The sequence below is a fragment of the Zosterops lateralis genome, assembly GCF_965231275.1.
Source record: "Zosterops lateralis genome assembly, chromosome: Z".
In the NCBI taxonomy this organism is placed as follows: domain Eukaryota; kingdom Metazoa; phylum Chordata; class Aves; order Passeriformes; family Zosteropidae; genus Zosterops; species Zosterops lateralis.
In genome coordinates, this window is record NC_139800.1 from 65494789 (window position 1) to 65518508 (window position 23720).

Sequence of the window (23720 nt, forward strand, 5' to 3'; positions counted from 1 at the left end):
ATGGAAGGGCACATGTGAAACTGTTACCACATGTCCAAATCTTTCAATAAGAAGTTATATGGACCAAAACAAAAGGAAAACAAAATACTCAGTATTACATAAATATTCCAAAAGCACTGATTGAAGTTCACATACTTCCTTTCTCCAGTTTGTCAATACCTTTTTTTTTTTTTTCCATTGTCCTGAATGAGCTCCTCATCCACCTTTATAACTGGCTTTAATACTTTGTGTCCTGGACTGGAGATAATCACTGCTGGCTTAAGGCAACATGTAAACATTCTACAGTGAAACAATAACCTGTACCAGCAGCACAGGCATCACATTTCACAATAAGTGGCGATCCTTATATTCATACTTCAATACGTTTATTTATAAAGTAATTTAATTTTACAGAGGAAAAAATAATATAGAAGAAAACGTCAACTTAGTCATAGTCTCTTAAATGGTGTGCTTCATAACAAACAAAATCACAATCATCAGTACAGTGGATGTTACAGATTTTACTTAATGCAGTTGAAGAGTTGACTAATGCAAACTTTCTTCAAAAGAACATAATGAAAGCTGAATAAAATCTGTAATGATTTTAACTCTTTAGCTGTACGCACTTTCTACTTAATTAGCACTGATGTGCCACTTACACACAGAGGAAAACAGATAAAGTTCTTGAGCTTTAAACAAATAGGAGGAAGACATAACCCTTCATGCCTGAGCCATACCACAAAGCACTGGCTCCTGTTTTCTGTGGGGCATACAGTGCTGCCCTGAAAAGTGTCATCACATTTGGAAGCAGTACCCAAGTCTGGGTCCTGGAACATGAAGACCAATGGAGCATTCTGCCTCAATTAACAACCCCATGCCTTCTGGGGGGTCTGTTTTGCTTTTTAATGGTAAAAGTGCCTTGCAAACCCAGGTAAACTGCTCCTCAGGGATGAAGTTCAACTTCCACATAGTGCAGTGCCATGCAGACACAGTAAAGTTCCATTGCAAGTATTGGTGTGAGAAGTATTTGCTGAGAGCTCTTAATCATGCAGTTTCCCATGCTTTTTTTCTCCATAACAAAATTATGTACCCAACTCGTAAGGTACAAATTTCATCCCCACAGTTTAGTAATTTTGATCAAACATGCTTGAAAAAATTTGCAAAGTTCTTCTCACCACTGGAAATGTGTCATAGAGAACTGTGTTTGCAAGATGTGTTTTCTTAAAAAGCTATGAATGCCTTATTGATTAACGCTCCATGAGCTGTAATCGTTTTCTTAAAGGCACTGAACTGTTACCCATACTGGAAACAAGAAGCTAGTTCTTCTGATCAAATATAAATGCTTACAAATGACAAAATACTCTGTTTTCAGTAAAATCCATAGAGACCTTTCCAAATTTAAACATTGTATACTCTGTGAAATGTTAACAATTACTTAAAAGGAAGTGCTTTTTTTTCCTGGAAACACTGAAGGACTTGAAGACTTTTCTGACTTCCCAGAAGCAGCCAGAGCTGAGAACAATTTAAAGATAAGGGTTTCTGTAAAGCTCAATTGGTACAAAAAGTTAAGTCTTGCTGAACCTAACATTTTCAAAGTAAAGACAAGTTAAACCCCAAGTGTTTTGTTTTATTGTACTGCTACCAATCTGGAATAGTTCCTCTGGTACAATCTTGAATATGGCCGATGTCATTGTTGTTTAATGTTGACTTCCTTTTAAGTTCACAAGCTACATGAAAAAGTGAAATGTACACACAGCACAAATCCTACTGCATCTATCAGTGCTTACGTATGAGATTAAGAACAGTGCAAATACTAGCATTTAGCCTACTTCTATTCTTGAACTACACTATTGCTATAAATGCATATGAACAAAAACCTATTATGGAAGAGTTTCTAAGTCTAATTTACTGTAAAAGCACCTTCAGTTAGTTTGTATAAATTTACCATATCTTAAATAATTTTGGTTGTTTCAAAAGCTGAAATATTGTAATAACAAAAACAATTTGAAATTATGAAGTTGTTTATAAGCACCAGATTATTTAACATTTACAGTGCAAGACTTAAAACTGGTTTATTTACAGAAATCAATATCAACAAGAGAGACTATTCTACTAATTTTCAATAACTATGAGCTTCCTAACACATTTAGAATATAACCTCCAAACTTCAAACATGAAGGCACCTGGCTTTACCTCTGGAAGAGAAACCTGTTGCTCAGAATTTGTAACAAAACCCCAAGTATCTGAGGATTAAGCAGCCCACTGACCCCACAACTGGGCAACGGGTTACTCCTGGAGCAACAGTGCTGTCTTGCACTACAGGATACTGAAGTTTGGATTCTTAATGTAGACTCTTTGCTCTTCACACCATAATGGCGTAAGTGCAAAAGCAAATCACCACATTAAGTAAAGGTTGGAAGAACTGTGTTCTTGTCTGAAAGTACAATCTGAGAGCAAGTATGTTACAAGTAGCCAGACCCAAAGCCTGCCTTAACAGCCACAGGTAGGTGAAGAAAAATCATTAAATATTGTTCTCAAATCACCAAATTAGTTCAAGGAAGCTGGAGCACAGCACAGAAGCCTGGAACAGTGATTAGGCCTAAAATTTCTTTAGAAACTATTTATGCCTGTTTGGTCTAAGGAATTTACATTGTGTTAAAAAATAATACTTTGATTGTGCAATAAATAAAGCTATTTTCCCCTCTCTTTCCCAACCACTGTTGCCAGACTTCAAACTATGCAAGACACAGTTACTTTTAAAAGTTGGATGATTGATGTACATCAAGGAGCTGAAGTCAGCAGCACTTCAGTCACTTAACTGGGCAGGCCACTCTTCAGTCCAAGGTCAAAGTATAGAAGCATTCTGAGAAGAGATGCTAAAAACCTCATGCTAAAGCAGGGAGATGACATAGTACTAGAAACTGCACACTAGTACCAGATTCCTAGCACCAGACAGCTGTAGGGTTTTTTTGCTAAATACTTGTTTACTCTGCAAGTTGAATCCAAGAACACTGACTTGACCATTCATTATCTGAATAACCCCTAACATGGCAGCATTCTAAATTGACAGTGTTTGTTTTTCAAGTATCTTGACACCAGCTCTCAAGTCAGACATGCGAACAGTTTCTACTTCCCTGTGTCTAGCTCCTGTAAAGTAAAAACTCACAGAACTAAAGCCTGTATCTCACTTGCTATTTCTTCACTGTTTTATGGAAGCTAATGTAAACAGTACTTCTAAACTTAGAAATACAATTATAAAGGGATGGTGAAATAAGAACATAAACTACAGTAAACAAAATGTTCACGGTGCAGGGCATGATGGAGCCCACCAAAGTGGATCACATGCCACCACACTTACATAATTTTAGGAAAAACCTTACTAAGAAAGCAGAAAGCAATGCTACTACAGGAAACGGTACCCTTATACAAAGAAGTAAGTTATTGCATATTTATCACATTTATTTGCAACTCACATTAAGGCTAGGTTTACTAAAATCAATGACATGTGTAAGCTTCACTTTGGGTTGCTTAATGAAGCAACCAATGTCTCTTATACTGAACCAACATTTCACTAAGAAGAAAAAAATAACACAGTAAACAGAGGGCAGCCAGCATCTTCTATTCATAGAACATGCTTCCATTGGTCTAAAGACTTCCTCTTGCCTGGGACTTGCCAAGGAAGTCCTTGCCAGGACTTCCCAAACAGATGACAGATGCTCCAAGTTCACTGTTTCATCAACATCCCCATTATTCCACAGAGCAATAAATGATCTATAACTAATTTATCTGAAAAGTCAACTTATTTATAAAAAGATTTCCACAGCCTGTTATTTAATTATGCCTTAGGAGAGTCCTGTTAGCTCCACAGGCAGTAGCAGCCTCAGGATATAATACAAACTTCTGCCTCACCATGAGTAAAGGCACTTTTGCTGGGAAATCAACTAAAATAACACAAAGAAGTAACTAAAGATTAGTTTTCACCTGAAGCTGAATAACGTAACCTCCTCCAGCATTATCCTTACCTTCTTAATTACTCTTCTTTGTCATTGTATGGCCTTTGGATACATTTAAGAAAAAAAGAAAAAAAGAAGAAAAAAGAAGTGAGACAAAGCTAGATTGAGCTATTTCACAATTTGGTCTTGAAAAACAAGGCCCTCAGAACCCTTGTCCTCCAGAAGAAGGAAATGCTGTAGTCCATTTCTCCTGTTGACTGATACAGAAGTTGAACACTCCCATGGCCAAAATTATTACAGCATTAGAGTTCCAAATCACCTGGTGCCAGGCAGGTGAATAAACCACGAGAAAGTTCTAAAGCTATTTCTGAGGAAAACACTAGGTAGGGTATATGAAGTAGGGTGGTTGAAGGAAGACCAAGATTTTGGTTTTGGATGACGTATATGAGTTGCATAAAAACTCAGTGCATGTATATACACTACAAGGGTGTAGTTCATTCAACCTATGAAGTTAATCAATTACCTCTATTCTAGAGAAAAGTCCATTTTTAAATCTGGGACATGCTTGCTATCACAAGCTGCTATGACAAATTATTTCAGTGCATTTCTCTCCGCTGCAACGCACATGCTCAAAACCCACTAACTTGAAGGTGATACAACAGCTCATCACCTCAACTCTTAAAGGTTTTTTGTTCCTCCCCTCCATCCCCACCCCATCTTTTACGTTTTTCCTAAGAAAGCACTGTAGCTGAAAATGACTGAGGCTAGATCATTTAAATGCTAACTGCAAGTGCAATTCAATACTACTGGATATATATAGAGCACATACACTACACAAGAGATCTGAGGACAACAGCACAGAATACAATACTGAACACCCTTGGAATAGTTATTGGAAGCCTGATTAAGCTGTTCAGTGTCACACAATGCCTCTATTATCCATGCACCTCTCTTCCTCCTCAGCGAAATCTACAGAGGCTTATTTACATTCAGTATAAATTCTACTCAAGTAACCTCTCACACACAAGTTTAAGCTTCTCTTTTTTTGCAAGCAGCTACCTCATAACTTCTTAGGCAGCTGTGGGCAGTGCACAAGAGCTAATTTAGACACTTTGAAGGGCTGAGTTTTACCCAGTTTGAGTGTCATTATCGAAGACCAAGGAAGAGCAGGTACAAAAAGTCAACAAGCTATAGATTTGACTCAAGTACTAGTGATTGCCAGCCAACAAAAACTATCAGTGTGAAGGAGGGAAGGTATTTGGGGCAAACAATCAGTACAGAGAAAGGATGACAGGCTGAGGCTAGGTTTGAAATGTGCAACTTGGTTTCAAAATCACTAGGACAGGTGTCCTCTGAGAATTAGTTTCATTGCCACTGCATAATATTGCAATGTTCTACAAAATAATGACTAGTAAGCCAAATAATTTACATCAGAACAGTTAAAAGGTTAGCAAGCTGGTATACTCCAACAGTTAAAAAAAAATTCAATGACATTCTACCAAACACACGGCAAATTAAAATAAACAAAATTTAAAAACCACAAAAAACAAAACACAAGTGAAAAGAATGCCCTCTAATGCACAGCTAGGAACAAGTGAACTGAACATTGGAAAGGTACTTTTGTGGACAAAGGCTAGACTGCATTTAAAGTGCAACACTTGACTATGCCACTCCCATACTGCAAAGGAAACAAACCCTTCCAAACCAGCAGTCAGTCCCTGCATTGCATTTAAAAACAAACTAACAAAACAAAATAAAAAACTCCTGAGAAAGAGTAAGGCTGGATAAGAAACCCCCTCAATTGCAACAGGCAAGTCTGATTCTTATTCCCAGTAAGTTTGCTGTCAGAGGTCAAAGCTTTTCATTATGGCATCATGGTCAAACTTGAAACTCAAGAAAGCTCTTGATGAAAAAGCAAATTTGTAATGGCCATTGCATGCCACAGAATGTCCCTCTACATGTTCTGGCAGTGGATCTTCGTTGGAGCAACACATCTCATATGCTGCTTCTGCTTAAAGAGAAGAAAGTATGAAATAGATTTTAAATCGGCAATTGCAAATAAAAGTATCAATAACAACACAGAGACATATCACAAACATAAATTCAATTAATATTTATAAAAAAATCTCTATGTTTGGTCATGAACAGAAGGTAACTCAAACAGCCATCTTTACAAGTTGTCTAGAGGCTAGAATAAATCTTCAAATTCACTGCAATCTGGAAACACTTTTAACAGCCAGTTTTACACATATAATAGTTTCATTTCTCAACAGACATTTCTTAATAAGGAGGAAAAAAAATGGCACCCATTCCTGAGCAGTAAGTAAAGAACTGTGTGCACTCTGCTGTGGCTTATTACTAGCAGGTCTGAAAGCCTTGAAACAGCACTCAATTACCAGCACTATGTTGACTCAGATGCTATTTTTCTAAACTAGCTTCTAATTACTTTTTTACTCAGCCACCTGGTGTATCAGTCAGTCTTTATAATTAAGGAGAAGAATAGCAATACCAACATGAAACAGTATCTTTTTAATTAAAGAACAAACAAAACCTCAGACTACCTTGGAAAAACACAGCTTTTTAAGATTTGGAAGACTGTCATGAGGAAAAGCCCTCAACCATCATTATTTGGGTGCTTTCAGCCTGTAGCACAGGACAGTGGACGAAAATTCTGACTGCACTTGCCTGTTTCAAAGTTATCTTGAAGTCTTCTTGGATTAAGCCTTTTTTCACATTTCTGGTGAAGAGAATGACCATACATTACACATTTTAGGATAAAGAAATGGCATTATATTTAAGCATCATCTAACAGGCATGCTGGTTATATCTGCTTTGACACACCTCATGTGTGAATTATTTGTATGCTGAGTATGACTACTCAGTTTTAATGCTGTCACATCACTTGATGTAGCAAACATGCTTTAAGTCCACAAGTCTTTCAGAAGCATGCAACCTTTTAACAACAGTCACTAAAACACTTCTAACATGCAAACTTTTACAGGAAAATTTTGAGTACTTTCTAACTGTTTTAAGATGGAAGGGTCTTGCATATGGCGGTGTGGAATCAACGCTGTGCACGCATAAGCCCACTCTTCAATGAGCTTGTCCCAAAAAAGGCAAGGGGAATGTATTTGCAAACATGCTGCTACTGCCATTTAAATTAACATGCTTAGATACACAAACTTAGAACTCTCCAGGGAAGAGTTGTTTTAGCCTCAAGTATTGCTGCTGTAAGTACACCAATACAGAAAAAATATTACATTCTCTACAAATTAAGAGTTTCCTGGCCTTCAAATTACATCAGAAAATTATCACAGGGACACAAAATATTTAAACTTTGAAAGACTGACCATCATCAAAACACAAGTGGAACGGAAAAAGAGAAATATTTAGAAAAGCCTCGAGAAGAGCCTACAAAGTAACCGTGGAGCATTAACAGTTGTTTCCATGAAGATCTTCCAGATTACCATTATAGTTTGTTCCTATCCATTCAGACTTCTGGCCAGTCAAGTCACTCTTCTAGACTCAGACTCAAACATAATTTATCATTTCTTGCTGCAGTGAGGATTTTAGGACAAGTTTATGGTTTCTGTATGTTTACATGAATAAGAGAAAGAAGGCAATAACCACAAGCCAGAATGGGAAGAATCTAGTTTAAAGCCTGTAAACATGAGAAATTAAACCCTGGACAAGCCAGCTGAGCTGCATGGAGGACTGGGGCCTCACTGCTGCACACGAGCCAACAAAGTACACCGAAGAGCCATAAAAAACAGAGAATCAAAAGCACATTCTACTATAAAAGGGAGCACAGCTCAGTGAGTCTACTCCCACTGAGAAGAACTGGACAAACACAATTAGTAACTGCAAGGGAAAGTAACATGCAAGGAGTGTGATACAATTACAAATTGCTGTAAACAGCTCTGCTGGATGATTAAAAAACTATCTGAGATTCTGGTATCCAAGCCAAGTCTGTGTCTCAACATTTGTTTGATGGAGAGAAGGGAAATAATAAGCACTTGCATCACCATTTTCCAAGTGTTGCATAAGAAAACCCCATGCTTACAGTAAGATATCACACATGAATAAGTAAGATGTGTACTACACTGAGTTATTACTACACACCACAGAAGGCTTTTATATGACAGGAAACTGGAAAGCTGCAGGCCTATGTATTGAAACAGCTGAAAAATTTTCAACAGCTAAAATTACTTACTTCTAAAATGAAAACTTTGAAATTTAGTATGCTTCTTTATAGATGTATATGCACACAAGATAGGAAATGTTATACATCTGCAAACACATATCAAATACTCTGATCAAACATACTCTTGATAGATATGCACTCCACTTTGTTTCAGCAGGACATTTGTTAAGCATTATGGAACCTATTAATGACATAGCCACTGCATGCTTCTTACCAAGGTATGGTTTTGCTTAACTGGTTGACTGTGCAGTCCATTTGTTCGTTTCTTTTGGCTGGAAGTGTCTTGATTTTGCTTTCTGCCATTGTTCCTCAGGCTCTGACTCTGCTGCTATGTCCAAAATAAGTAAAGTAAAGAGTTTAAATGGCATAATTGGACATCGTTGCATTGACGTTTTCTACTTAGTAACCCCAAGTTCCGTCCAAGTAAGTTCAAAACATGTAAACAGTTTCTTTTGCAGAAAAACTGAAGCCCACTGAAATTAACCAAATATACACTCAAGCTACAGGGCCATCAGCTGTTACTCATTCTCTCTTGCACTATGACAGAATTATTACACAATTAATTCAGGTCAGTGAGTTTTCATGCACTGATGCAGATATACTAGGGATAACACCAAAATGGCAAGTATAATTACCATCTGCACATGATACAGCACAATTACTACCTGATACCACCACTTCTAGTGTGAGATAAATCAAAGAATTCCCAAGAGTATTCCCCAACTCCATGTTTCTATTTTTGCATTCTGTGGTGATGAAATTCACTATTTTTGTGCTAGAGAGAAAACCCTTATGAAGAAAGACATTTGTATTTAATAGTTGTCCTGGGATGACTTTATTATGTTTGTATCCCCAATTGTCTGGTCTGTTTATGCTGGATATTAAGTTCTGCACCTTTAAGACCACTTCTGAGAGTGAAGGGAGGGAAAAAGGAGCATGCAGTTTGTTATCAGAAACTGCACTCACTCTCCCACATCCTTCAGTGCTGTCTGCAGTATGGACAGTGAGAGAGAGCTCTCCTTTGGCTTCTTAGTTAGTTTTTTTGCTAGCTGAAGCAGACAAGCTCCCTAGACTGTGAGGGGGGGTTTTTTTGTTGTTTTTTTGTTGTGTTTTTTTTTTTTTTTTTTTTTAATTGGAATTGTTTAAACATGTTCTGGACTGAAAACCCAGAAAAACACTGTGAGCTCACACCTGTGGCCCACTGGGGCCCAGGACAGCATTTTCCAGTGCCAGATAAACTGACAGGAGATTAGACAAGCTGAGCTACAACTCACAGCAAGAACTTCCTCAGTTTTTCCATCTCTCTTCAGAACAGCAAGAAGTTTTATTATTATTCATTTTTTATGCTTGTAAACACTTTACAAATTAAATAAACAGTTTTTTCCATTTTTCTCAAATAATTTTTCCCAAACCAGTTAAGAGAAGGGCCACTTAAATTTGCTTTCTAGAAGGACCCCAATCAGAAGTTTCCTCCCAAAATTTGCCCTAAACCAAGACAATAGTCCAGATTCATATGATTGCCTAAGAAAAAACCTACCTTTATTTTCAAAACTTCAGACACCTCAGGATGATTATATGGCTTTTGTGGCTGTTTTGGCTTCACTAACTGCTCTCCTGAAAAGCCATCTGTAAACACCTGTTGACTACAGCGAAGTTTGGATCTAGTACAGGAAAACAAAGACAGTTTACAACACAACTTTAAATCCACTGAGAGCAGAAGACAAGTATGAAAGAATTTTCTGCTTTTTGAGAACAATCTGGAAGACAACCTTAAGTAACCTAGTATGGAAACTCTAATAATGCTCACTGCCATTTGTATTCTCCACAGACAAAAGGCCAAGTCCACATTAACATTTGTCCTGTTGTTCATTGGTGTTGCCCTGGCTCAAATTACTTAAGTCCTCTCATAGGGACCACAGGTTTTAAAGTTTGCTCTCCACTTTTCACTCAGGTGAATCTAATGCCAGCAGCACTTGTTACCCTACTGATTCCCACAGGTTTTTATCTAGCTAGCCACTTCTTAGAGTACTTTACAGTCTTGCTTTAGAGAGTCTTACTTTTCCTGTGCAGAAGTGCCAAAAATATTGAACTTGAAGCACTGGAAGTTATCTGTTCGCTTTAGCTTCTGATTTTCTTGATTCCCATAAACAAGACTGAAGAAATAATCTCCATTCTGACACCTGTGTATTATGACATTAATTAAGTTCTCACCTTACTTACGATCCTATGATGTTAATCTATGCTTTTTTCATTTACCCATTACTGAAACACAAATCTTCAGAGAAAGAGAAAAGGACAAGTAGTATTGTATATAATTGTCATTGCATAATATTGTCATATTTGTATGACCAGTGTTTTATAAGAAAGAATATAGAGATGTTAAACTGACCTGGTTCTTACCTAGCTTTTTCCAGGTTGGGCTTAGAGGGTGTGCTCCCTGCAGATGAAAAACCATTGTCGCTATCTGAGGAGTCGCCATTCCTTCGGGAAATCCATTCCCTTAATGGCCTGTGAGCAAGGAGAAGTATAACAAGATCTACTTACCAAGACAAATCTAAAGAATTTAAAGTTGTCTGAAAGACAACTAGCATAGCATTTGCCTCATCTCAAACATACCTGATGAAGGGAATTGCCATAAAAAATTTGTTAGGTGCCAAACCCAGCTTAGACCTCGGGGTCATGTCATTTCTGTGGCATGGTAATTTGTCAATGGAAAACCATTCAATATTCTAGAAAAAACAAGAAATAAAATCAAAATACCCTCTACTGTAGCCTTAGCAGAATGTTACAGATGTCTATCAGCCACAATTATTTCCCTTAATTAAAAAAATACCATGGAAGACTTAAATTAACAGGCCACAACAGCATTTTTCACGAAAGGTTAATTAACTCTTCCAACTGCAACTACAGTAGCAGATGGTGCAGCATAAACTCATTGCATGATACTGCAGCTAAAATATGAAAGGTGTTAATCAGCAACTAAATTCTGAAAAAGAATTTCATAAACAAACCAACCAAACGACAGCACACAGAATGCCATAAACAAATGTAAAGCTCTGAGTAACTTTCAATAACTTTTTATTTAAAGTGCCATCAATACTGGACCACCAATATCCATTCAAAAGTAAGAAGGGTGTTTAGTTTGACAGTAAGTTTCAGGTTTCCTTATAAAAGAAAACAAACAAAATATGGGGATAGGATAGGATTTATGTTACTGTTTATTTTTAATAGTTAAAACTGTATACTTTGCAGAATGGAGAACAAAATCAGGAATTCTGACCACAGACAGTGTAGAAGAACCCACATGAGATCTGCTATCACAGAATCCACGCCAAAAACCCCAGGTCCAGACAAGATGCAAACTATGGAAATAAGTTACAAACCAAACAAGTTTTCAATATAGTTCTACAGGGAATACAAAACCAGCCCACCTGGTGGCATTAGATCAGATGAAGACAAAGCTTCAAAACTCTGTCATTGCAAGAACTCTTCAACATTCCCACATACACAGTCACTATTCTACGAAGTCCAATATTTACTGTGTATTTTTTAAAACCCCTCAAATTTCATCTTATGTCTTATTTTAAAAAACAGGTCTGTAATGCAAAAAAATAAGTCCTGTCCAATCAAATACTTTCCCTATTTAGAAAGCAAGATGTCCTGTTCAGTGACACAATCTGCATGGAAATACAGCTGTTTTAAACTGAATTGCCATGAAAGAAAAAAATATGCAAAGATTACAGATACCACAGACAAAGGTTCCAACAAGTTGCTACATAAGCCTTTGTCTTTCCCTCTCACAATACCTTTTAAAAACCTAATGGTAAACAATACATCCAAAATAGTTTCCTTTTTCTGTCCCCTTCCCAACCTCTTCGTTAAAATATACTATTTTCTTAAATCTGGACAGTTTTAGCCAAGAAAGAGAGAAAACAATCCTTAGTTTGTCCTTTTCATATGTAGGCTTTTGCATGTCCCCAACCAATAATTACAACTTGAGAATATATAGTTACATATGCATCTGTAACAAGGAATAATATGAAATTATTAATATATACACCACAATGGAGAAAAGGAGAATTGTATTTTAGCTGCAGTCTTTTCATGACAAATGGAGATGTCACACAGATGGTCAAGTATCAGACTTGCAGGTGAGCTGCAAGAAGTCAACACAAAACCCTACAGTGCAGAGACGCCACTGGTTAGCATTTGAGGTGTTCATTGTGCTTAGTAGGTTCATTATTTTACACAATTCTGGCTTAAAAAATTAACCTCTGCAAAGTTCCTATAGATTCAAACAAGGTAACACTTACCCGAATTTCCCTTCTAGTTTTGGGGTTGAATTTTGTGTTCTTGGGAACTCCTGGAATGATGTACAGCCGTGCTAACTGATCATTAATTCGCAGCTCAATGTAGTCCTCTTTGCAGATATAATCTTTTATGTCAAAGCCAGTTTCTTCAAACACCTGAGAAGTATTTAGATGAAATTAGTGTGTGTACTCAGAGTTATCCTTTCACAACCTATTACTACAAGTGAAGGAATGACTATTCTTCAGATATATCCATGAAAGCTGTGGGAAAAACAAGCCTTTACACAGAGATATTTGCTCAGAATTAGAAGAAGCATCTACATGCTTTAGACTTCTCTAAGACGACAGACCTGCAATGCAAGTTGAAACAATCCTATTACACCATTGTGAAGCAATTTATAAATATGGTGTTGGTCCTCATCCACTTCTGAAATACTGCTGAACCCTGTAGGCACTGCCAAGTGAAGACCTCTTCAATCAGATTTTACACAGATGCAGCTTAGGGTTTCAGATCTGTGCTGACTCCAGTGAAAGAAGTTGAAAGATTTATTTCAGATATAAAATAAATTGTCAGTCTTTCCACAATAACAATCTAACTTAACAGAAAAAAGATGATAACAACAGTGCTGTTCACTAGTGAAATCTAAATCAAATTTTCAAAGTAACACCATCAAAAGATTTTTTTTCCCCAGTATAACTGTGCTCCATTTAATGCTTTTGCTAGCATAACTTGAAGTAAAGAGGAAGATATACTTCATGTAATTCCTACTTGAAGCAGCTATGTCTAGTTTATCCTTGATAGGTATACTTGAACAAACAAACAAAAATACCCCAAAACTCTGTGATTTCTCATCTACTGATTCAGTCCAATTTCCCTCACCTTAATTTTCTCTCTCAAAAACTGTGGATGAACAAACACTGAATTTGTAGCACTAATATTCTTTTACAGGCCATTTTGAATGTGCAGCTTCACTACATTATCTAGGTCTCTGGGAGCAATAAATACCACAGATTATTTTATTTTTCAGATTTTACTTGCCATATACATTGATTTTTGTTCCTGCATAACTGAAAAATAAAAAAGTAAAGTTCTTCACGATTTTTACATAAACTCTACAACTTCCAACTCAGCTCCTCAGCCTCTTTACATAGCCCAGTGTACACAAGCTAAATTCACATTCCTTCACATTTTTATAGTTATGGTGACCATTGAAATTAATATGCCAAAAGCCATAAGTTGCGTAAGATTTCCCAAGCACCACAGGTAATACTTAAAAGTAAATTCACAGTTCAGCAGAGAACTTTAAAAATAGTACTCACTTCATTTAGCACATTAGTGCAAAATAAGGTGAAAAATAAACCCTTTTTAAAAAAATTATATAGCCTCAACCTTGACTACCATTTTGGAACTTAGAAAGGCACCAGAAGGTACATCAGAAGATGACTGCAAGAACAGATTATTTATTCACATGATTTCAATAACGGGATTACCTAAGTAAAGTGCCTTTTCACCCAACACATATATCCTGATTTCAGCAAAATTTCACTTCTTTATCTTAAAGAGTTGACAAAACTTACCTCTCTAGCAGCACAGTCGTGAGGTGCCTCTTCTTTATTTACTTTCCCTTTTGGAAATCCCCAACCAGATTTTGCTAAATAGCCCTGAACCAAAAGAACCTACAAAATACAAGGGAATTTAACTGTCAAACACGCAGGTGTTCTAACTGATTTCATTAAATGTCTTCCATCCAGCACCCCCCTCATTCTCCAAAAGAATACCTTAGCCTCAAGGAAGGAAACCATTAAGTTTGCTGTGTTCTAGCAAGAATTGCAAAGTTTTTAACAGAATCACATAACTCAGAATACGAAAAAAAAACTGAGAAGGAAAGCAAGCAGAAGTGTGTTTACTGTCTCATACACAGCCACCAATATCAAGCAACTGTCAGGTCTCTGCGAATCTTGACAGTGAATGCAAAGTTCTTCAGAAGAAAAATGTAAACAACAAAGAATTACTTCTGCCAGCATGTGCCATTCCTCCCTCTAGACAGTCCATCACAACTATTTCCATACTTACATTTTCAAGTGTCTCATCAAGGATAATTGCACCATAGGTTGGCACTCCCATTTTGTATTCTTTCCACTCATCTAAAACCTTTTGTACATCTTCACCTTGAGGCAGTAGAAAAGGGCAGTGATTGAAGAGTACAGCAGCATGTTAAGAAAGATAAATTTAAGCAGCCAGTTCCAAAGCACATACTGAATACAAAAGATATTCACTCAAAATTTAGAATAAACACTCACTCCCCTAAGTCCTTTCAAGATATAGTCTCTTGGAAATAAAAAAATATTATGAATAATCCATTACAAAACACTAAAAGTTGGAGTGCATCAAGTAATTCAGCAATTCCTATACCAAGCAATCTAAATAAAGGAAAAACAACAACGACAACAAAAACCAACCAACCAAAAATTACACCCCCCAAAAAAACCCCCAAACAAAACAGAAAAAAAGAGCCAAGAAAAAAGAATGCACAAGGCTGCTTGTTTAAAGGAAGATAATTTTGAAAACAGAAGTAACCCCATAACAGTTATTTTTAATAAGTATTATTTACAAACACATTTTCTTCATTTTGAAATGAGTAAGACGGAAAAAAATTCAGTTCTTTGTACTTGAAATAAATGGGAATAAATTTTTGCCACAATCATTTGTTAAGATTACGGCACAGAATAACAGAATTTAGTGTTTACTATGCAAAACACCTCCCACACTTTTTAATGGCATACAGTTACAGAAATCTAAATTCTAATACACTTTATCAAAACTCACCAAGCAGAGAAAATATAAACAACCTCTATAAATCTAAAATTTTGATAGAAAATCTGCAAGTCCTTAATAAAAATATTAATATTATATATTACATATATAATATTACCAATAAAGACTACTCCACAGCAGAATACTTAAAAATACACTGCAGCAGAACTAATATTTGTGGCAAATATGAGCTAGAAAGGAAAATATGTAATGAACATACAACATCCATTACACTGATTTTTTTTCTGCACTGCCTACAATTACTAGGAGAATTTTGTTGGTCTGAAAATACATTTATAATTAAAAACATACATAAAATTACAGCACAACATCAACCAATTGAATATGACTATATTTTTACAGTTTACTGTTAAAAACTGTAGTGTTTCAAAGTAAATATATATTATGAGACAAACAGGTAAGTATGTTTAGTGACACCATGAATAATATTATCTTCTAAGTCAGAAGCAATATTCCAATCTCTCATCAAGAACACATAGGAAAAGGCTAAAACTGTAACACTTGCTCGATGAAAGCCACAGTTTTCTCAAGTAAGGACCAGACAGCACACATTCCAGAAGCCCTTGCAAGCAACAAGAAAACCAGAGGCAAATCATTTGAATTCAGTAAAAATGCAGTCTCTACCCTACAGAAATTTCCAAAAAACTGGAAATTCCCCACTGCCCATGGGGGAACACATACCACCTTCAACTACTTTTAACGTTTATGTCACTATTTACTTGAAAATTAATTAAACTGTGGAGTTCAGTTTAAAGAGCACCGACAGCTTACCCTTGAAACCAACCTAGCATGCAAAGTGCAACCATGAGGAAAAATCCTCAAACGTAAGAAACTGACTGTTTTCCATAGTTCTTTAGCAGTCCAAGAGGCATCTCTTTTGTGGGTGCCAAAAATTATGGAAGCAGTGAACTCAGTAACATCACATACCTAACAATACTAACTTTTAATCATTAACACATGAACTAGTATTATCATACTATGAAATACTGTTAACAATACTCAGTTTGCACTTTACCACCAAGACATAAAGTAATCAAGGTCATAAAAAGGATATCAGCTTTAGCAAAGTCTCTTATCCCACACTGAGGTAATCCTGGTGTGTTTTGCATGTAGAAATCCAAATAAAACCAATGGGCAAGTTCAATCTGAAAACACACTCTGATTGCATTGTCTCTCTCTTCGCTTGGAATGTGCAAAATAAATCGGCTGCCAGGAAAGAAAAAGAGTAAGATTAGCCAAATCTACTGATTTAAATACAGCTAACAATAAAACATTGCAACAGTATAATTCTTGATCTATTAGCACACACCAACAGACCACCAGATCCTCCTCATGTCCCACAGGGACAGTAAAAGTTTTCACAAAGTAAAACACAACTTTTAAAATCAAGAAGGAAAATGGATTATTTTGTTCTTTCAGAAACATCAAGTACAATATACTAAGTAAATAAGTAAACTAACTGTTGTGAAAACAGGGAGTGTGAAGACAACATACTTAAATGGCTCTGTTACAAAAATGAAAGCATTTTTACAAGTCCATTAAAGAACGTTGTTTTTTTTCAGGACACAAGTTGAACATAGTAAAACCACAGTAAACTACCAATTTATGTAGATTTTAAAATTAAATATGATCCTACTTATTTTCTCAGCCTGAAACTGAACATGGACAATTGGGTTTAGCCCAGATACTGGAACACAGAGTCACTGAGATAAAAGTTTAAGCAGCACTGTGTGATAGCCCATTTTAGTTAAGCAGGAGCAGCTTTACTTGTTTATGTACTTATATCAAAAGCAGAACTCCCTCTTTAGAAATTTAAGATCATACACCCCACCAAACTTAAATCATTTGATGGAGATCTTTGACATTCAGCTCCTGAGTGCCACCAGCTAAATTCCAAAAGAGCATAATACCATTGCTCAAACCAGAACTGCTGTGTCTTTACTTAAAATCTGACAAGTATGAATTGTCACAGAATCTCAGGATTGGTTGCCCCTCCAAGGCACTCTGGCCAAGGACAGAGGCAGAAGGTCACTGGTGCAGGCACACACTTGACACCCCCCAGGCTTCCAGGCAGATTCACGGGTACCACAAGTACGAGCACAAGTCTCCTTTTCCACCCCACAGCCCTGCCCAGGTCCCAGACCCTCACACCCATCACACAGGTCCCTGCCCCACCACATGGCCCAGTCTGAAGTGAGCACTAGTGAGTACACAGGCACAACAGGCAGGGGGAAGACACCTGTCCCTCCTCCCCCCCTGCACAGGCTGTGACCCACAGTTCCACTGCAGCTGCCTGTGCTCTGCCCCTCACTTGCACCATTTCATTTCCCCCACAACATCTTAAACAAACATTAATAATTATCTACTTTTATATGTTTTATCGATTACATGTATTATTTAAATTATCCTTACTTACTTTAAGTTTCTTGGTTTACACCACGTATATTGTTTTGTTTTAAAGTTAAAAAACAAAAGGGGGAGTTGGCTCCTCAAAAACGCTTATAAAAAACATTGTATGTTCTTAATTTTTTGAACTGCTCCTTAATAGATTCTAATTCCCCAATTGTTAGTCATTTCCCAAACAGAAACCCCTGATGTTGAAGCTAAACTGAAATAGATTCCAGAGAAGAACATCAAGCTCTATCTTGGTGCACAAGAACACACCAGCAACTCCTCGAGCAGAATAATAGGAACACAAACATGAGCAGCACAGAGACCACAGTTTTTGCCAGACGTGCTGTGTCCCACCTGCAGACACCATGTGCCTGTCCAATTCAAACCCAGGAAAGCCTTTTTCAACCTGTCAAGTCTGTGTGTCAGTAAAAGACTAGCCGATATCTATATATTATGATCCCTTGACCAAAAAGCAACTTAACAGTAAGCCAGGTGCCAATGGGAACAATCCTGTAATTAATTGAGACATTTACACCAAAGAACTTTGTAAAGCACCTTCCGAACCCAAAGAATTGGAAATTCTCGGTTCTTTAACCATGTATTTCTGTCTTACATTTTCAAATAGCAATTAGCAAGAGAATGATCCTCCAAAGTACACTGTTGCTCCCAATTACCCTGCTTACAGGAACTCAAGTTTCTGGTGAAATTACTCAGATAGTTAAGGTGGACTTCTCAAGGTTGACCAATATCCATGACAATTACCCAAAGGATACTGGTTCAGTTGTAGAAATAGGGCTTAGCAAGGCATTCCATCGTGCCTTGAAGGTGGTCCATGCAGTATTAGATAACTTACTGTGCTACCACCTAGTGCTTAAACAGTCATTAAGAAAAAAACATAAAAGAAAAAGATTTACTGCCAATATGAAGAAAATTGTAATAGTGATTTTATGCACTAGAAAGCTGCAAAAAGGGTTTCAGCAGGTTTGTTACTACCCCAGCTTGCTTCTGCAATGGCATTAAAACAGTTAGATGAAGTTAGATGTTAGCTAAGTAAACAAACCAATGCACACCCACTGCAATCAGTGATATGCTGGCAGACATAAACAGGGTTAGACACAGTGTCCTTCAAAATCAAACAGCAACTGATTTTTTTACTAGCACACAGACATAGTTGTGAAGAATTCGAAAGATTGTGTTATATGAATTTTTCTGACTATTCAAAGTTCATCCATAAACATCTTCAAAAACTAAAAGATTTGATAAATCAAATTAAAGCAAACAATGGATCATGGCTGAATAATTTGTTTGAAAGATAGAGCCTTGCACCTTGGCTAAAGAAGATTTGCAAAATACATTTATATGCGTTAATTGTTATAGTGATAATATTAGTGATAATGCCTTATGTACTTCATTGTTCACAGCCAAGGACAAATAAGGCCATCAAAAAATTCTTTTCCATTCGAGAGGGGGAAATGTGGGAAATGGATTTGTTGAGAATTCTCAAAGCCTGACAGAAGGCTCACATGGTAGGTATCCATATGCAAACATCGAGATAGAAAATGGTAACTTAGAAATGCCATGGAATAGAGTGGACGTAGAAATGGAACTAGAAATAAGTTTCCAATGATGGTCCTGCAAATAAGACTAGATACTTTGGAGAAATAGAACTATGAAAGATGCACTGTAGTAGGACCCACAAGGGTTAATTTCAGATTATTGGCTTCAAGGCATTGTGTGGCAAAAGCTGATAGGCAAAGAAACACTTAAAATGTTCTGTAATTAGGAAATAGTTTGGCTTCTGATTGTCATGGCATGAACTGTAACATCTATAACGTCTCACCCTTCCAGAAAACTGAAAATGGAATAAGTTTTTAAAATGCCTCTCAGTTGCCCCATCTCTGGGTCAGAAAAGGGAGACCCAGTCCAACACAGGCAGACGTGTCTGTAGTTACTTGGCAGCTGGTCAATTAGTGCAAATAACAGGTTTGTTTCTTGTCATTGTGTCCACTTCTGATTTCTTAGGTCTCCATCTACATATTTTTTTATTCTGATTTCCCCACTTTTTTCCTGTTTTCCAAGAGCAGGTCCATGCTCGGATAAATTTGCTGGAATGAAGTACATCCCCTCATCAACCACTGGCCAGGCTTGGTTTCCACCACTGGCCTCCTTATCATTCCTCTGTTGGGTTTGTAGCCTTGTGTGCTTTATTTATGGATTTCTTATCTTGTTATCTAATTTTCACACTGAAAAAGGACCTTGTCCAGATACCCTTAAAGACCCTGGCTGGCCTGAGAGAGGGTCTGTGTGAACCTCATGAATTTCAACATGGCCAAGTGCAAGATGCTGTGCCTGGGCTGGGACAATCCCAAGCACAATGTAAACGCAGGCTGATCAGAGAATGAATGGAAAGCAGCTCTGGGGAGGAGGATTTGGGGTGTTGGTGGAGGAGAATCTCTACATGAGCTGACACTGTGAGCTCCCAGCCCATTCTTTTGATGGAAGAGTGTGCACAGCAGATTGAGGGAGGTGATTCTCACCCTTTATTCTGTTCTGGTGAGACCTCACCTGAAGTGCTGTGTCCAGCTATAGGAACCCCAACAAAAGAGGATGGGGACCTGCTAGAGCAAGTCTTCACTGAGGCTTTCCAGGACCTAAAGAGGGATATGAGAGAGCTGGAGAGGGGTTTTTCACAGTGTCATGTAGTCACAGAACAATGGGGAATGGCTTTAAAAAGAAAAACAGCAAAATTAGATAATAGGAAAAAAAATCTTCACAGTGAGGGTGGTGAGGCACTGGCACACATTGCACAGAGAAGTTGTTAATGTGCTGTCCCTCCAAGTGCTCAGGAACAACCTGGTATATGAAGTGTCCCTGCTTACAGCAGAGGGGCTGGGATGAGATGATCTTTAAGGTCCCTTCAACTCAAAGCATTATATGATTCTCCCTTGCATTAATGACCTTATTCACATCAACATTTTACCACTCCCCAGTTTTCAATTGGCACTACCACTCCCAATTTCTTTTGAAGGCTCTATTCTGACTACTGAAAAGATCCCTTACCTATAAAACTGCTGTAACTAAAAGATAAAAACTTTAAAATCTATTTTACATCTACTTGATGTTTCTTGCCCCAGCACTGCAGCTGAACATAAATCTTAAGATAAAATATGCAGCAGTATCAAAGAGGAGGAAGAACATGCCAGGCATTACGCTTAGAGAACAAGAGCAAAGCCAAGTAGAATGATATTTATTAATCAAAAAGTTAACTTCTAAGTGAAATTGGAGTGACTGAAGTGCTAACAACAGGCATAACTAGGCTGTTCTGGGTGCAGGTCCCAGGTGCTGGCAGTGATGGGCTAATGCTGGACTCACTGTGGAACACAGCTGAAGGCAGCAGCTGAGATAGTGGTGCCTGTGGGGAAGTGTATTTAAGGACAAAAATACCAGACAGGCAGAGGAAGTGAAAAAGACAGCTTGAAAGAGCAGTGCAAACACCAAAGTTGGAGAAGGAGGAGGAAGAAGAGATGTCCACCCTACAGCCTGTGGAGGATCACGTGCTGGAGCAGATGGATATGCCCTGAAGGAGCCTCAGCCTCCAGGAGTGATCCCACACTGGAGCAGGGGCAAAGCAGAAGAAGGAAGAAGCAGCAGAGAGGATGTGTTACAGACTGACCACAGTCCCCATTCCCCATCCCCTGAGCTGCTCACAGGAGAAGAGGTAAAGGAGAGTAGAGAATGAAAGGGTGAAGCTGTCATGAAGTTTCCCTGGGAAAAACAAGGATGAAGAAAAAGCTGTTTTTCAAATGTTTTTTGAAGAGGGGAAGTGTGTGGCTCCATGAGCATCTGGCTACTTGGCCAAGGTAAATCAACATAAATCCTGAAGTCAAAAAATGGGGTTAACAGCACAGACAAAGGGAGTATCAAGAAGTTGCTAAACCCACATCAGGTCTCTGCACCTCCACACCTTTACTCAGTTAAACAACTCCACAGCACGAGACAGCATGACAAAAACTGACATTGATACCTGGGACTTGTTATTTGTTATTTAATAATACCCAGTAACTGAGTAGGAAAAATCACCTCTCATTTTCTACCAAAATTCCCATTAATATCATATATAGATTGAAGAATGCAGAAGTGACAGATACTTCTATAATGCATTTACAACATTAACACAAATACAAAAGACCATTTTGAAGACAGAAGATGACAGTATCACAAAGAAACACAGTAAGACAGTGGGACTGACCCTATTACAATATAAGATTCAAATACTCATGTGCCCTTCTAGCAGCCACAGACAGGCTGTATCAGTTCTGTAGTCACTGCAATTCCCCTCTGGATTTTCTCAAGTCTTAAATACTGAGTCGTATGTGGGCAGGGATCTGAAAGGAAGTTCCTCTCTCTGCCGGGAGCCCAAAGGAGACACAATGGAAATACGAACGTGCTTCAGAGGCCAGATTTAGGGAATTGAAAATTGACATGCCTATCACAAACTCTGACTCTTGTACTACACAAGTGCAAAACAATACTGAGCAGGACAGTTCTACCCCCCTGTGGTATTCTCACTTCTAAACATTTTCACTCATCTGAAAACCATAATTATAGTAAGTAGGGTATCTTTCCTCTTCACTAACCTTTCCCTCTTTTACATAAATAAGTCACCAGGAGTCCCTTGGAGGTGGTAAAATAGAAGGATTATTTCATGCCAAATATCACATGCAGTTTGTGTCATCACATTCGAGGGATGACAGACAAATTACAAACTTTGAAGGGTTGCACGACAGGTGATCAGAGGCTGAGACCCTACAAAACACAACTTCCCCCTCTTACGCAACACAGAACCCACGCTTTATGAAAATCCAAACGCAAAGCCCCTGGAGCAAGAAAAGCATTTCACTCCGAAAGAACCGACAAGCAAGAGAGGGCAGCTTCAGGCCGAAGGGTGTCCCTGTGGCTCTTCCCTGCCGCCCGCGGGCACGTTCCCTTCCAGCAGAGGTAACTCACCACAAGGGCCTCCTTGTCGCCCCTTCCGAATGACACCAGACCTGGGAGCAGCGAGCCCCGCACCGGGGCTCGGCCACATGTCACGCCGGCCCCGCGCTCCCGGCTCCTCTTTCCCCTGCGCAAACACCGCCGACGCCGCTCCGCTTCCTCCGGCCCAGCCCCGCGAGAACCCCCACGAACAATGTTCCTCCCCTTCCCCCGAGCGCCCAGCGCCCGGCCCGCCGGTGGGGCAGCCCCATGCCGGGTCCAGAGGCGGCCGGGGCAGCCTTCCCGCCGCTCCAGGACGGATTCCATGGGGAGGCGGGGCCTCGGGCACGGGGGAAACGGGGCGAGCCTCGTCCTTCCGCTTCCCGGCGGGCGGGATGGCCAAGCCGCCCCTCGGCCCGGGGGCCCCGCACCCCTCAGCGTCTCCACATCCCGGGCCCCGCGGGGCAGGGGCGGGCGCCCTTCCCGCCCGCCGGCAGCGGCGGCTCCGCGGCCCCGGGGCTGCCCCCGGCCCGCGGCCGTACCTGCATAGGTCGTCCAGGACGCTGCTGGGGATCTCGGCCCGTTTGGTCTCCATGGGGAAGCGCGGCTCATCCCGACGCGGCGGAGGCCCAGGCGCAGGGAAGCGGCGGGGGCGCGCTGCGGGGGGCGGGCGAGCGGCGGAGCGGCGGCTCCCGGGGCCAATCGGCGCGCACCGCCGGCGGAGCGGCGGCCAATGGGGCGGGGAGGGGGGCGGGACCGGCGAGCTCAGGTGATCGCGGGCAGCCAATGGGGTCGCCGCGAACGCAGCGATAAGGCCGCGCGCCGGCAGCCGGGAGGAGCAGGCGCGGAGCGGCGGGACGGGAGCGCTGAGCGCGGCCCAGGAGCGCGGCCCGCCACCCGGCCCCCGTGAGGCACGGCCCAGGGCTGTGTGCCGCTCCGCGCCCCGCAGCACACACACAGACAGACAGACAGACAGACAGACAGGCAGGCACGGGAAGGGGTCCGGCTGAGGCCGGGAAGATGAGGATGGTGTGCAGCATCTGTGCCTTGTGAGGAAAGGCAGCGGGAGC

At 39.5% G+C, this 23720-nt stretch overlaps 1 protein-coding gene across 2 annotated transcripts; it reads right to left on the reverse strand.

The window, feature by feature from the left end:
* Window positions 1–51: 51 nt before the first annotated feature.
* Window positions 52–23299, reverse strand: DCP2 (decapping mRNA 2). Of its 2 annotated transcripts, none has more exons than XM_083884580.1 (11): window positions 23193–23299; window positions 16337–16488; window positions 14521–14648; window positions 14025–14123; window positions 12450–12602; window positions 10753–10865; window positions 10537–10644; window positions 9674–9797; window positions 8351–8461; window positions 6618–6669; window positions 52–5940 (listed from the first exon to the last, which is right to left on the reverse strand). In XM_083884580.1, exons 1-11 carry the CDS (start codon window positions 23243–23245, stop codon window positions 5777–5779), a joined length of 1257 nt encoding a protein of 418 aa, XP_083740706.1. In that variant the 5' UTR covers window positions 23246–23299; the 3' UTR covers window positions 52–5776. The 2 variants fall into 2 exon arrangements, with proteins under 2 accessions (XP_083740706.1, XP_083740705.1); XM_083884579.1 differs by having other exon boundaries at window positions 8351–8464.
* Window positions 23300–23720: the final 421 nt, after the last annotated feature.